General features: G+C 40.6%; 1 protein-coding gene across 8 annotated transcripts in view; it reads right to left on the reverse strand.

Annotated features, from left to right (window-relative positions):
- The window catches only part of SON (SON DNA and RNA binding protein), a 31,141-nt gene that overhangs the window by 16,098 nt on the left and 627 nt on the right, over window positions 1-14,416 (reverse strand). For 6 of the 8 annotated variants that reach the window (XM_082839754.1, XM_082839755.1, XM_082839757.1 and 3 more), the window contains exons 2-6: window positions 11,682-11,848; window positions 3,996-9,935; window positions 2,497-2,657; window positions 443-589; window positions 74-262 (exon numbers count right to left, since the gene is read on the reverse strand). In XM_082839754.1, the coding sequence (XP_082695880.1) occupies window positions 74-262; window positions 443-589; window positions 2,497-2,657; window positions 3,996-9,935; window positions 11,682-11,848 (6,604 nt within the window). Of the gene's footprint in view, window positions 1-73; window positions 263-442; window positions 590-776; window positions 2,271-2,496; window positions 2,658-3,995; window positions 9,936-11,681; window positions 11,849-14,416 lie in introns of those variants that run through there. The other 2 variants (XM_082839758.1, XM_082839761.1) reach the window with 2 other exon arrangements.

Raw genomic sequence — 14,416 nt, forward strand, 5'->3', positions numbered from 1 at the left:
GATATAAAATAACAATAAAATGCAGATTCAGGTATATAAAAGGAAAAAAATACATAATATTCCTTTTACTTACCTCAGAGGGCAAACTGCTGCTGAAAACATTATCATCATCTTTGTTTTCTTCACCATTTTTCTCTACAGGAACCCATTCTCCATAAACACTATCTGCTTCTTTTTTCCGATGTTGAGATCCAGATGACACAGGGAATTCTTTTGTTAATGTTACCTGGCTTTTTGGTGGAGTTGGCTTTGCTGCAGCAATCTAAAAAATAATGTTTTGCTTAATTAAAACTCAATAGATGTTCAACATAATCTGAAAATGACTTTGTTCATTATTTCACACAGTATTTAACCTAAATTAAAAACTAAATTCCATTTGAATTTTACTTAAACAGTTCTACAAGTTGTGCTGTTTCACTAGTCTAGAAACACGAATACTCACATTCAGATTGAAAAAAATGGGTTTGGGTTCACTGAGTTTAAAAGGATGATGATAAAAAGGAGGTTCTTCTTCCTCTTCATCCGAAACATGAGGTTTATTCACTATTACATCATCATCTTCTTTACTCTGTGCAATCTGTTTGCATTTCTTAAAAAAGTAAAAACAAACAAAAGATAAACCTTACACTTTATGCAGAGTAACATGTAATTTCTTAAAAGAATCAAAACCACATAATATCAATTTTCAAAGGTAAAACAAGATTAATGATAGGTTACAGATATGTAACTTAGCTTACTGGTTACTATTTAAACACACTCTAGCTGGTCAGTCAGTTAACAACATTTATTGAGCACCTACTATGTGCAGAGCACTGTACTGGGCACTGTCCAGGGAATACAAAAAAAATAAAGTAAAAGACATGGTCCCTGCTCTCAAGGAGCTTACAATCTAGTTCAATAGACGGAATACATACACATGAGATAATTGAGGAACGCTTTTACAGAGCAACACAATTAACAAGTGCAAACTGATATAATACAAACTGAGTACATAAGTGCTCAAAGAACAAAAGCTTAAGAGAACAGAATCAGGCAGAATCTGATAATCAAGGAATATTCCTCGCAGAGTTCTAAGCCAGATTTTCATAGTTACGAACAAGGATTAGCAGGGAAAGGAAAAGAAAGTCACCCTAGTCAGGTAGTGGTAAAGAGGTGAGAAAAAACTTATTAGAAGGGACAGAGGGCTGAAGATGAGGCTAAAATATATAGGGAAACACTAAGTGTTCACAAGGTTTTGGATAAGGAGCTTGGATTTGATAAGCAAGCAACAGAAGCCTTCACTAGGTCCTTAAACTTAAAAAAAAAATTGTAATAAATCTAAGTAAGGAAACAGATTAAGAAACTATATGATCCCCAAATGTATGGCTAAATAAAATCTCAAACACTTGCAACTGGGTTAGATGATAGCATGTCTTTCCATAAATGTTTTGTAGGTTGAGTCTCTAAAGGAACAGAACTCAAGAATGGAATATAAGGCATGATGGGGAGGGTGCAATTGATGAGGTCTGACACATAAAGCAAAGTCAATTCCGCCTTGAGAAGCAAAGGAACCGACTCCATTACCTGGCTTTATAAAAAGGTCAGAGTAAATTTGGGTGGACATGTCTCTATACTAGCAGTAGAATCTGTCATATCCCTTATCAATTGAAAATATTTTAATAGGATAAAAAGCTCATATAGCCAAAAACACAGAATATACCAAGCTTGTAACCAAGGGGAACAGAATATATTGACAGTGGCAGGCTGGCATAAGGCTAGCCAATAACAAGTTTCAATATCTGAAACAATGTGGTATTTCTGGATCCTAGCAGCAATATTTCAGCGTCCTCCAAAAAAAAATTTTTTTAATAAAATAAAGCCAAAAGACAAAAAAAAAAGCCTCAATTTAAAAGATCAAATTCTTAAAAACAAAAATAAGTGTGTTTAAAATATATATGTTACTGCCAAAACCCGAACCGCAGGAAGAACTGATAATGGCCGGCCATTATCACCAATGGCTGGTACCAAACAGCCAAAACCCGAAATGTTGATGCGAAAGAAGTTCCTTTCAGGCAATGGCCAGCTATTCTCATTAATTTCCAAGCTCCGGTGGCAAAAGATCATTTCTGAAGATTGTCTGTGTCTTTGCGTATATGCAGTACACTCGTGGCGATCAGTGAACACGTCGTGAATGGAAACGAAACTGTAGGCGAGCTTCTGCGTGTTGCTCACTCAACACCTCCTCCATTCAAACGAACCGTCCCACTCCTCAGTCAGTTTGGCTTCTAAAACTGGAAAGCAAAAGTAATGGGAAGTAACTTTTAGCTAGCGGAGCTTAGCCATCCCGGATAATGGCCTGCTAAATAGAGCTTCTGCCGCTGCCACGTCTGTATTTCGGGTTTTGGCCACTCGGTGCCAGCCATTATCAGTTCAGCCCACAATTCGGGTTTTGGCACGCTCCAGAGTCAACATCACTGGAATAATCCATTTAAGAATGACAAATTCTGTCTAGCTTACCTCAGTCAGTTCTTCTATAGTAGCTCCTCCTGATTTTTTAGCAACTTTCTCTTCTATTGAAGGTGGAGGTGCAGGCTTTAGGTTTGGCGGTAAAGGAACACCAGCCTTAGCACACATGGCAGCTGCATTAGCTTTGGCTATTTCAAGTAACTGAGCCTTATCTGCAAGAGGAATATATAAGAAGCAGTTTTCCTAAAAGGCTGTACATTTTGTATTATCTAATGTTTCATATACTAACAAAATTAAAGGCATCAATCTTCTGCCCTAACTTACAGCTGTGATGAAATCACTCTTTGGCTCGAAGTTTTAAAACAAATGCCCCATATTTAAAAAAGAATTAAGTCCACATTTAGCTTACCATTCAAACACTATACAAAATAGCTAGACTACACAACTATAATGATCACTCTGCCACACACATTAAGACACACACCTGCCCAAACCTACTTTATTTTCCACAACTATCACGCCCCTTAAATTACTTTCCTTCTAATCTCGGACAACATTTTAAAGCACTCTTTGAGCCCAAGTTCAAAACTGCCACCTCTTCAAAGTAACAAGTCTTAAGTCAGAATTTAACATTCCTCTCCACCGTGCTCCCAAAGTACCTAATCTATACCAGTAATTACAGCAATCATCACATTCTACTCTTTTTGGTAGTTTTACTATTTGGTAAAAGAGACATATATGCATTTTATCTGTGTCTCTTGTACTAACTTGTAATCACTCCAGAAATTATATACTGTTTTTTGCTTTGAATAAAAAAAGAACTCAGAAACATTTGTTGAACTGAATGCATTCTCCCTTGCGGTTCTGTTAAGATCTTTTTCTTTAGACAACTCTGACCTGGAAATGTCCAATCCACTGGGATAATGATAAATTATCCATTATTATTACAGGTAGTCACGCATGATCCATCAAGTTTTAATCACCTCTGCACACTTTTTAAAATTAGGAGAAATTAGAACACTTCATCTTTTAAAAGGCAGACTGAAATCACTTTAACTCCCCATATGCAAAATTCCCTACTCACTTCCATCACCCATTATACCAATCAGAATTATTTTCACAAACATTTAACAGTACTGTATTACCAGTTTAAGACATGTAACTTATTAAAAAAGAAACATTTGATTTTAGGCTTATCTGCAAGAATTTATGTTGGAATACATACAATAACAACCTGAGCAGATACTAGCCTTGTCTTTAACTGGACTTCTACCTGCCATTTTTAGTTATGGAATATGGTTAAAGCAAAAAGAAAGCATTCAAGCATGGAAATACCTTGGTTCTAATTTACTCCAAAGCAGGTCTTTTAAACGCTAATTACAAATGTACTTATTCCTACATTTTCTAAACAGAAGCTAAACCTAACTACAAAAATTTAAAGATAGAAATATTTATCCTAAACCAATAACCCCAAATATTCCATTTGACTCACAGAAAAAAACTCAGCTTTAAATCATTCTCTAATACCATTAAATTTTTAAATGACTCACTCAGATCCGTCAGACGTTTAGGTGATCTGCCTCTTTCAGAAGACCTGGATCGTTTACGGCGGATGGGAGACCTGCTAAACCTTCTTCTCAAGGGTGTTCGTGATCGCCTTAATCTGACTGGTGATATACTGAAGCTTCGTCTTCTTACCACAGATCTTGATCTTCTCCGACGGCTCGGGGTGCGGCTCCGTCGGCTCGGGGTGCGGCTCCGTCGGCTCGGGGTGCGGCTCCGTCGGCTCGGGGTGCGACTCCTTCGGCTGGGGGTGCGACTCCTTCGGCTGGGGGTGCGGCTCCGTCGGCTCGGGGAGATGCTGAAGCTCCTTCTTCCCCCAGATCTAGATCTTCTTCGACGACTCGGAGTGTGACTCCGGCTCCGACGGCTTGGGGTGCGACTCCGAGCTCTACCTGTTTTCCGGTTATCCCTGGAGCTTGATCTTTTTCTTTTTCTTTCCCTGGACTTGGATCTGTGCTTTGGCGATCTTTTGCGCTTCTCTTTTGATACAGATCGCCTTCCTCTAGACTTTGATCTTGACCTGCTGCTCCTCCTTCTGCGTCTTGATCGTGACCGTGAACGTGTTTGAGAGCGATGAGACTTGGACTTCGATGATCTCTTCCTTGCCCTAGAACGAGATTCACTGGTGCGCTTTCGCGATTTGTGTTCAGAAGACTTGGAACGCTTACTTCGAGATCTTAACGAAGAGTCCCTTTTCTTCTCTTTCTCACCTTTGTCACGGTTCTTATTTTTCTTGCTTTTTTCATGTGTGTCCTTAACTTTTACAAAAATTTCATAATCATCTTTTTCCTCTGAAGACGACTCTGAAGCTCTTTCTGGTATACTAATTACAACTGGACTGGCAGCAGATTTATCCCGTTCAACTTCACTTGCAAGTAAAGGTCCTTCAATACCAGCTCTAAGGCTTGTAAGACGTTCCATGTCCTTAGGAAGTAATGGTCTCACTAAATCAGCTTCATTAATATCATCAATGTTGGCAGAAAATCCTGAATCAGACAGTATCTCTTTAGTAGGGAGAGGTACTTCTTTATCTTCTCCACTACTTTCTTTAGGACTGAGAGCCACTGCTAATGTCTGGTCACTCTCCTGTATAGGTAATGATCCTTCTGCATCCTTACTGACAAAGTTATTATTAGCTGGTATATCAGGATGAATGTCTTTAGCAGGTAAAGGTCCCTCTATGTCAGCTTCACTACCACCACTGGGGCTGGTGGAAATTACCATGTCATGTTCAGTATCTTGAGTAGTTAACGATACTTCAACATCATATTTACTAATTGAACTGAAAGCAGATGCTGTGGCAAATTCAAGACCCTTACCAGTTCCCAGTGCATCAGGTTCAAGAGCAAGGGAACCAGTAGAAGACAGAGTCCCTCCTACATCAGTTTCACTAACAGTAGGACAGGTATCCAATACTGTGCATTGTTTAGTCTCATTGGTGGGCAAAATCTTTTCACCAGTTTCACCAACAGCACCAGTGCTGGCAGCAGACACTGTGTTATGTTCCATCTCTTTAGCAATTAAGTGATTATTTATATTAAGGTCTATATTCATACCACTTTCAGTTTCATAAGAATCATTCTTCAGGTGTCCTTCAGCATGTGGCTCTTCGTCTGAATGCATGGGAATCTCCTGCATGCTAATCTCTGGAGCAAGATTTTGATCGCCAGACAGTAAATTCATTCCTTTTATAACGTTAGACTCCAGTATCATTGGTGTAGACTCTAAAACCATCTCAGTGGGTATTACTTGAGTCTGCTCTGAGAGAGTGACAGGAGGCTCTGAAATTGTCACAGTAGATTCTTGGACACAAATAGATGGTTCTGAAACAATCACGTTAGGTTGAAAGACTGACACCGCTGGTTCCAGGACAGGCACAGTAGGCTCCAGGGCAGAAACAACTGGCACAGGAACGGTAATATGCTCTGGCTCAGACAAGGCCAGGGGCTCTGGGACAGCCTCAGCCGGTGGGTCCTGGACAGCCACAGCTGCTGGGTCTGGCACAGCCTCAGCCTGTGGCTCTGGAACAGCCATGGCTGGTGGCTCTGAGACAGTTCCAGCTGGTTGCTCTGGGACAGCCACAGCTGGTTGCTCTGGGACAGCCACAGCTGGTAGCTCTGAGACAGCCATGGCTGGCAGATCTACAGTGCTCTGGGATGGCTCTGGAATAGGTACTGCTGCCTCCAGCAGGGACATAGATACCTCTGAGGCAACATGTCCTGAAGCCCTCATGGAATCAAAAGTTTCTGCTGCCTCTGACATAACAGAAGGCTCTGATGTTAACACAGTCGGTTCACCTGATGTTGTGGGAGTTTCCGACACCATATAAGTCACTGGTCTTTCTGGAATAATTTCATGCTCTTCTGCTACAGCAGCAGACTCCACAGGTGTTGATGTGACCAAAGACTCTGGCTCCAGTGGTGGTTCTGGAACAGTCATGGAAGCCTCTGATGCTAACATTGAAGGCTCTGATGCTGACGCTGAATAATTAGCAAGCACTGCTGAAGGCTCTGAAATCTCACTTTGACTCACAGGAGGTTCAGGCAGCGACACAGACTCTTCAGGAGGTAATGCTGGCACCTCAGTAGGCCAAGTATTTTCAGCTGTTAATGCTGACTGCTCAGTGGGTAATGCTGGACCCTCTGGTGGTTCCTCAGGAGGCAATGGCGGTGTCATTGGTGGCTCTTCAGGTGGCAATGGTGGCATTGTTGGAGGCTCTTCAGGAGGCAAAGGTGGCACCATATATGCCTCCGTATATGTATCAGTGTAAGAATCGGTGTAAGAATCAGCTGCCATAGACATCATTGAACGATCAGCAGTATAAGATGACATCATAGATCGATCAGCTGCAGAGTACGATGACATCATAGACCGGTCAGCAGCAGAGTATGAAGACATCATAGACCGGTCAGCACCCATGGACATCATAGATCGGTCAGCCATCGGGGACATCATGGAGCGCTCATAAGCTGACATCATAGAGCGTTCATAAGCTGACATCATAGAGCGCTCAGCCATAGGGGACATCATAGAGCGCTCATAAGCTGACATCATAGAGCGCTCATAGGCTGACATCATAGAGCGTTCAGCCATAGGGGACATCATAGACCGCTCATAAGACATCATAGAGCGTTCGTAAGATGACATCATGGAACGTTCTGCAGCATAGGACATCATCATAGAACGTCTAGATGCTAACATCAGGGGTCTAGGTGCTAACCTATATGGCCTGGGAGCTATTCTATAGGACCTGGGTGCTATCCTATAGGGTCTAGGTGACATCCTATAGGGATCAGGAGTTAGTCTGTAGGGATCATGGCCTAATCTATAGGGGTCTTGCCCTAACCTGTAGGCATCATGACCTAGCCTATAAGGGTCATGACCTAACCTATAGGGATCTTGAGCTAACCTGTAAGGATCCTGAGCTAACCTGTAGGGATCAGGAGATTTTGAACCCAACATAGCAGAATCTTGGGTACTAGATGCTAACATCTGAGCATCCATGGTACCAGACGCTAACATCTGAGCATCCATGGTGCCGGAAGCTAACATCTGAGAGTCCATAGTACCAGATGCTAACATCTGGGAATCCATAGAGCTAGTGGCTAACATCTGGGAGTCCATGGAGCTGGTTGCTAACATCTGGGAGTCCATGGTGCTGGTTGCTAACATCTGGGAGTCCATGGAGCTGGTTGCTAACATCTGGGAGTCCATGGAGCTGGTTGCTAACATCTGGGAGTCCATGGAGCTGGTTGCTAACATCTGGGAGTCCATGGAGCTGGTTGCTAACATCTGGGAGTCCATGGAGCTGGTTGCTAACATCTGGGAGTCCATGGAGCTGGTTGCTAACATCTGGGAGTCCATGGAGCTAGTTGCTAACATCTGGGAGTCCATGGTGCTAGAGGCTAACATCTGGGAGTCCATGGTGTTGGACGCTAGCATCTGGGAGTCCATGGTGTTGGACGCTAGCATTTGGGAGTCCATGGTGTTGGATGCTAACATATGGGTCTCCATGGTGTTAGAAGCTAACATATGGGATTCTTGGGCCATCAAGGGATCCACTCCTACTGTTACAGAAGTCTCCCCCACTAATGTAGTAGGCAGCTCCTGTGCTACCGTATTATACGACTCCAGCGCTGTCGTCGAGGGCACCTCCAGGGACTGCGACACGGTCATCGTTGACAGCTCCGTTGTTGTCACCACAGACTGAACAGAGATCTCCAGCGCCACAGTTGCCACAGGCTGCCCAGGCAACTCTGGCGCCCCAGGCTGCCCTGGCAACTCCAGCACCCCTGTTGCCAAAGGCTGCCCCAAAAGCTCCAGTGCTCCAGCTGCCCCAGACTGCCCCGAGAACTCCAGTGCCCCAGCTGCCATGAGCTGCCCAGGCAACTCCAGTGCCCCAGTTGCCACAGGCTGCCCCGACAACTCCAGTGCCCTAGTTGCCGAAGGCAGCCCTGGCAACTCTGGCACCCCAGTCACCGAAGACTGCCCTGGCAACTCCAGCGCTGTCGTTGCCACTGGCTGTCCTGGCAACTCCAGCACCATTGCTGCCTCAGGCTGCCCCAGCAACCCTGTTGCCGTCGTCACCTCAGGCTGCCCAGGATGTTCCACCGTTGTCATCCCCACAGGCTGCTCCAACTCTGTCGTCGTCACAGGTTGTTCGGTCAACTCCATTGCTACTGTAACCACAGGCTGCCCTGGCAGCTCTACTGCTGCTGTCACCACAGGCAGCCCTGGCAACTCCTGTGCCATCACAGGTGGCTCTGGTACCTCCTGTGGTGGCTCCAACCCCATGGATGGTGCTGGAAGCCCTGGCAATTCCTGCGACAACTGTGGCACTGAAGTCACAGAGGGCCCCGGCAACTCAGGCACTGCTGTCGCAGGGGGCCCTAGCAACTCAGGCACTGGGGTAGAAAGGGGCCCTGGCAACTCTGGCACCGGGGTAGCAGAGGGCCCAGGTAACTCCAGCACTGGAGTCACAGGGGGCCCCTGCAACTCCAGCATGGAGGTCGCAGGTGGCCCCGGCAACTCCATCGCTGAGGCCACCGACGACTCCTGCAGCTCCAACGCTGTGGTCTTGGGCAGCTCCAGCATCTCCTGCGGTCTTGTCATGGATGAATCTGCAATCTCCGATGGTACTTCTACAGGCTGCTCTGGCAATCTTAGCACTTCAGTTGCCGATGACTCTGGAAAATCCATTGTTGTTGATGTGCTTGGCTCAGGGTGCACCTGAGTAGGTGTCTCTGATGACACAAGGGTTTCTGATGGCTCTAGCACTTTTGCTACTGGAGGCTCTAACAACATGATCTTTGATGGCTCTGGAGGTGTGCTCTCCAAAGATTTCAGCCCAGGCTTCACCTGACACTCCACTGACATTGTCACAACCGGCTCAGATGACTTTAGCACTACTGTTGTAGTAGGCACTGGTGCTGTTGCAAAGGAATCCAGAATCTTTGTCGTGGATGGTTCCAGCATTACTGCTACAGACTGCTCTGACTGCACTGAAACTACTGATGTAGATGCAACTGACAGTTCTGCAGTTTTTGCAGCTGGCTTCAGAATTTCTAAGGTGTGTGGCTCTAATACCTCCATAGATACTACAGGAGGTTCTAGCACAAGTGCAGGAGACTCACTGGTGTCAGATAGGCCGAACGCTCTTACAGGATGCTCCAGTGCCATTTCTGAAGGTTCAGAATCAAACTTCAAAAAGGAATCTGATTCTAAATCTACGTTCCCATCATGATGTGATTTCGGCTTTGATTCAGATTCTTCTGGCTGTCTTTTATACTTTTTTTCCTTTTCTTTCTTCTTTTTCTTCTTTTTATTTTTGTGCTTTTTATGTTTCTTCGACTTTTTGGTAGGTATTTCATCAGTAGGATCTGTTTGTACAGACACACATCTACTTTTTCTGGAAGCCTCCTTCAAGTCTGAAATTTAGGAAAATTAATTTTGTCAAATATCCCCCAAAATAGATTTAGGTAAGTCGTATAAACCAAAACTTACAATCCATGTTAAGATACCATAACACTTCTTGCTAAACAAAAGGTTACTAAATAAACTATTTTCCATAAACCAGTTATCTGAAGACTGACACTTTTCCAATACTTCTTTTACAACTGAAGCCTGGGTTAAAAATAATTTCTTAATTTATTACAAAAACTTTTAGAATTACATTAAGATGTGTTTTTACTAAGTTCATTTAAAACAATTACTTTCTCCAGCTCTCACTGTACAGCAAATTACTTTTAAACTACAGTTATGATGAATATCTTTCATATTATTAACTCTAAGAATTTCCACAAAAATACACGTTAAAAAACTTTTGTAACTATTTTATCCCCCTTATTTATACAGAAAGCAACATGGCACTAGCTCTGGAACACACTGTCTGCTTTTGGATACTGAATCAATTCACCACTCACTAAATGAATAGACGTGGCCAAACCGCTGACACTCTGTCTTCCAGAGTTAGAGGACGAACTCAGTTAAAACATACAAAGTACACTGAATAATGCCTGGCACCAAGTAAGCCCTCAGCAAATGCCAGAGATTGCTTTTATAGTATAAGGTCTGAACAACAAATGTAAAATACGGAACCTGAATTTTCACCCATGTTGCATTCTAATAAAAATAACATCTTCCCCCCAATACTCTTCTAAATTACTAAGAAGTAATTTTTTTTAATGTTTCTACTTTAAAAATGATAATAAAGTCATTTGGAGAAGAAAATTCGTACAGCCCTTAACATGTAACTTAAGAACATTTCAATCTGCATATCTAAAAGAAAAAGTGGTTTATAATCCACTTTGTAACCAGATGAGATTTACTCTAATGCCAATATCATATTAGATAAACCTTAGTGATCTTAGGTGATCAGAAATCCAGGTCACCAAGATTATGGAAAAAGCAAATCAACACATGACAAGACCTCTTCCAAAGCAAAATTAATCATTTTCCACTAATTGTTTATTATGTACCAAACGTTAGCTACATTATACTTCAAGAAAAAGTTGCTAGAGCCATGAATCTAAGCAAGGCTACAGTCCATGCTATTTTTTTTTAACCATACTCTATACTAAAAAAAAAAAAAAACCCATACCATGGCCCCCCATTTACAAAACTAAACAATATTGTTATTTTTGTGGCTGATCACAAATCCTTCATTTCTAAGCATCAATTATTTAATCAATTCCCCAAATGCTAAATATCCAGCAATGATTCCTCTCCATTCATTGCACCTTTAAGAGGAGTAAACACAAAAACAAGATCATCTCTAATCTTGAGCTTTAAAATAAAACCTTCCAGGGTTTTAGAATCATTACAGATATGGTCCGGACTCCTGTACCTTCCAAAACTGACATTTATACAACTGTTCAATGAAAACCGACATTCAAAATCCTGGCACTGAGGCACTGTAAGACTAAACCAAACAAAGATAGTTATATTCCACCAGCAAAGTAAACAAATGCATCGATGCTCATGGTTCCAGTACAATTGTATTTTCAAAAAAATACTTAAGAAAATCTTCAGTAAATCAATTAAACTAAAAATTAAACTTACTGAAGTTTTAAATCTAATGAACATCTTAAATACTCTGCAATCAAGAAATACTACTGTCAACTATTAAAAAAAAATCTTCAAGTTTTCAAGACAACTGATTATCTCCAACTTACCTGGCTTATATCGTAGTTCCGTATCTAAGACCCCAGAAAGTACTTCCTCTATCTTCTGAACTATTTCTTCATTTGGTAGGCTCCTGGCAGAAGCAGCTGCATCACCTGCCTGGTTTCCTTCAATAGGTGTATTTGTTTCACCATTGAGCTGGCCTTCACTCCTTCCACTTCACAAGAAAAGTTACCAAAATTCATTAATATTTTTATCATGCCATATAATAAATTAATATTTGTAACTCAACTGATTAAAACAATCTTATTTGTACACTTCACCATTTTTTATTTATTTTGGATGCTATTCCCCATCAAAAGTGCTTCCTTAACACTATCTACTTACAGTTGGTACATTTTTATTTTCACACGATTAAAGTTTTCAGAACTGTGAAAGTTAAGAAAAAGTCTTTCAAACAGGTTTCTAAGCTCATCTTTTTTTTTTTTTTTTTTTTAAACAAAATACTCCCCAACCAGCATATTTCTCTCAGGGGAGGAAAATTATTATTAAGATCACAATCACAAAACCAAAGAAAAATACATGACCTAACATTATGGTAGAAGCTATAGCCACAGTAAAGCCACACTTGTGCAAGTATCACAATCACCATCAGCAGTATCAAGGAACACAACTTTAGCCACTGACACATTAAGTCAAAACGGTAACTTGTAGCACTGGATCAGGTTTAGACTGATCAGACTTGCTGAAATGCCATAATGTTGAAAAGGAAAAATACATTTATATAATTTTCACCCAGTTATCAAAAATCATGTAAAACAACTCATTTATAATAACAGTAAATGAATCACTTAACGTATTTTCAATTCACGGGAACAGAAGAATCTTAACAGACATAAAAACATATCATTTACTTAGTCTTTTGTACTATTTTGTGTAAATTTACAAAATTGTTTTGAAAAATACTTTAAACAGCACGTTTGACTTAATGTAACTTAAACTTTAGGTAGCAAAATGGGTCGACAATTATGCTCCACTACCTGATAAAAGTCTGGTCAAAACCCAAAAAAATTCAGTAGTTAACCAAGTGTTATTAAAAAACATTTGGTTTTCTAATACAATAGCAATATTTAACATTTATTAACTATTAATTAGGGTTGCACGGTTCTACATTTTTAAACTCATTTATCCTAACAAAACTCTAAGATCAGCACTATTTTTTTGATTATTTAAACGAGGAAAATGAGGCACAGAGAAGACAAAAAAACCTAGCTGTACATCATACATCTAATTAAGAGGTAAAGCTGGTATTCAAAACCAGAGCTCACACTCAACCATCTATATATAATAACTTAAACTGTCTAAAAGTCAGTCTCCTCACCCAAACCCATATTCATAAAAGTAAGTGAGAAAAAAAGGAACTATAGTTCACCGAAATGGCAAATAAACAAAAACTTCTTTTAATACTGACAATATATAGCATAGTATTTGAAAAGAAGCTAAATATTCCCTTAGTAATAAACTGCTTTATCTAATATTCTTTTTAAACTCTCTTCCTGGAGCTCTTTTACATTTTTCCTAAGCACTTTCACAGTGCGTACCTTACTAAAAAGGCCACGATTTAAAAATCAGAAAAGTAGGGCTAAAAAAAAAAACCTGTCAGTCTATAACAAAGTAATCATCTTAAAGCTGTGAGGATGCTTACTGAACTGCTGCAAAGGAGTGGAAATTTCAAAGCAACTAAATATCCAACAATACAATCCTACAACAGAATTCTATGGAGCCATGAAAAATGTTTCAAAGACTACCGAGACTGATAAAACACAAACGTGTTCACAATATATAGGTGAAAAAAACAACCAACACACAACAAGATGATCACACTTGACAAAATATGTGCATCTGTATGCACAAGGAAAAAATGAAAGAACATGAAGATCAATAACCATGTGGTGTTTTAAAATTTTCTTTCCTCTTTTTTCCTAAACTTTCCACGACAATAACACTTCTAATACAAAAACTGAATTTTAAAAGGTATACAAAAAAGACATTACAACCAGCAAACACAACTACTTAATATATGCAACTATAAAAAAGTTTTCAGGAAAATTATATTCCCTTAACTCAGGTCGTTTATCATCATCCTAAAAATAACCAGCATATAACAAAATTTTAAAAAGCAACTAAATCAATGAGAAGATCTATTTCCCAATGAAATAACACTATACCCTGGAAAAATATTACAGCAATACTGTATCACTGCCCCAGTAACCTTATGTTAATTTGAGCGCTCAGTTTACAAATGCGTTTTCGGCTGATTTTCAAATTCACGTTACGTGTGGTTCTTGCTCTCAACTTTTAAAATACAACCAGCAAATACATTTGAACTCGGAACAAATATTTACGTTATACAAAGCAAAAAGGCAATCACTGAATAACAACATGACCCACGCGATTTTCGTTTCTGAGTAAGCAAGTATTTCTTTGAAAATCTCTTCCCATTCAAATTGTGGGGAAGCAAGGGTAAACCAGTAGCAATGACAAAAGTAGCGTGTTGGTCAAATATGTCAATTGGGTCAGGGGCGGCAAAAATATTTAGAGCTACACATGAAGTCCACTTTCCGCTGACTAAATTAAAAAAATTACCACTAATGCAAAGTCCCCTTCCATCCTCACCTCGAATATTCTGTCAAAGTAGCTAACATTAATTTGAGCTGTTTTAATTTAAACTTCCAATCTATTAAACTATTAGAATGCTACCTGGTGGAAGCCACAGAACAGTAGG

This window comes from Leucopleurus acutus (assembly GCF_964270905.1).
Source record: "Leucopleurus acutus genome assembly, chromosome: 5".
In the NCBI taxonomy this organism is placed as follows: Eukaryota; Metazoa; Chordata; class Mammalia; order Artiodactyla; family Delphinidae; genus Leucopleurus; species Leucopleurus acutus.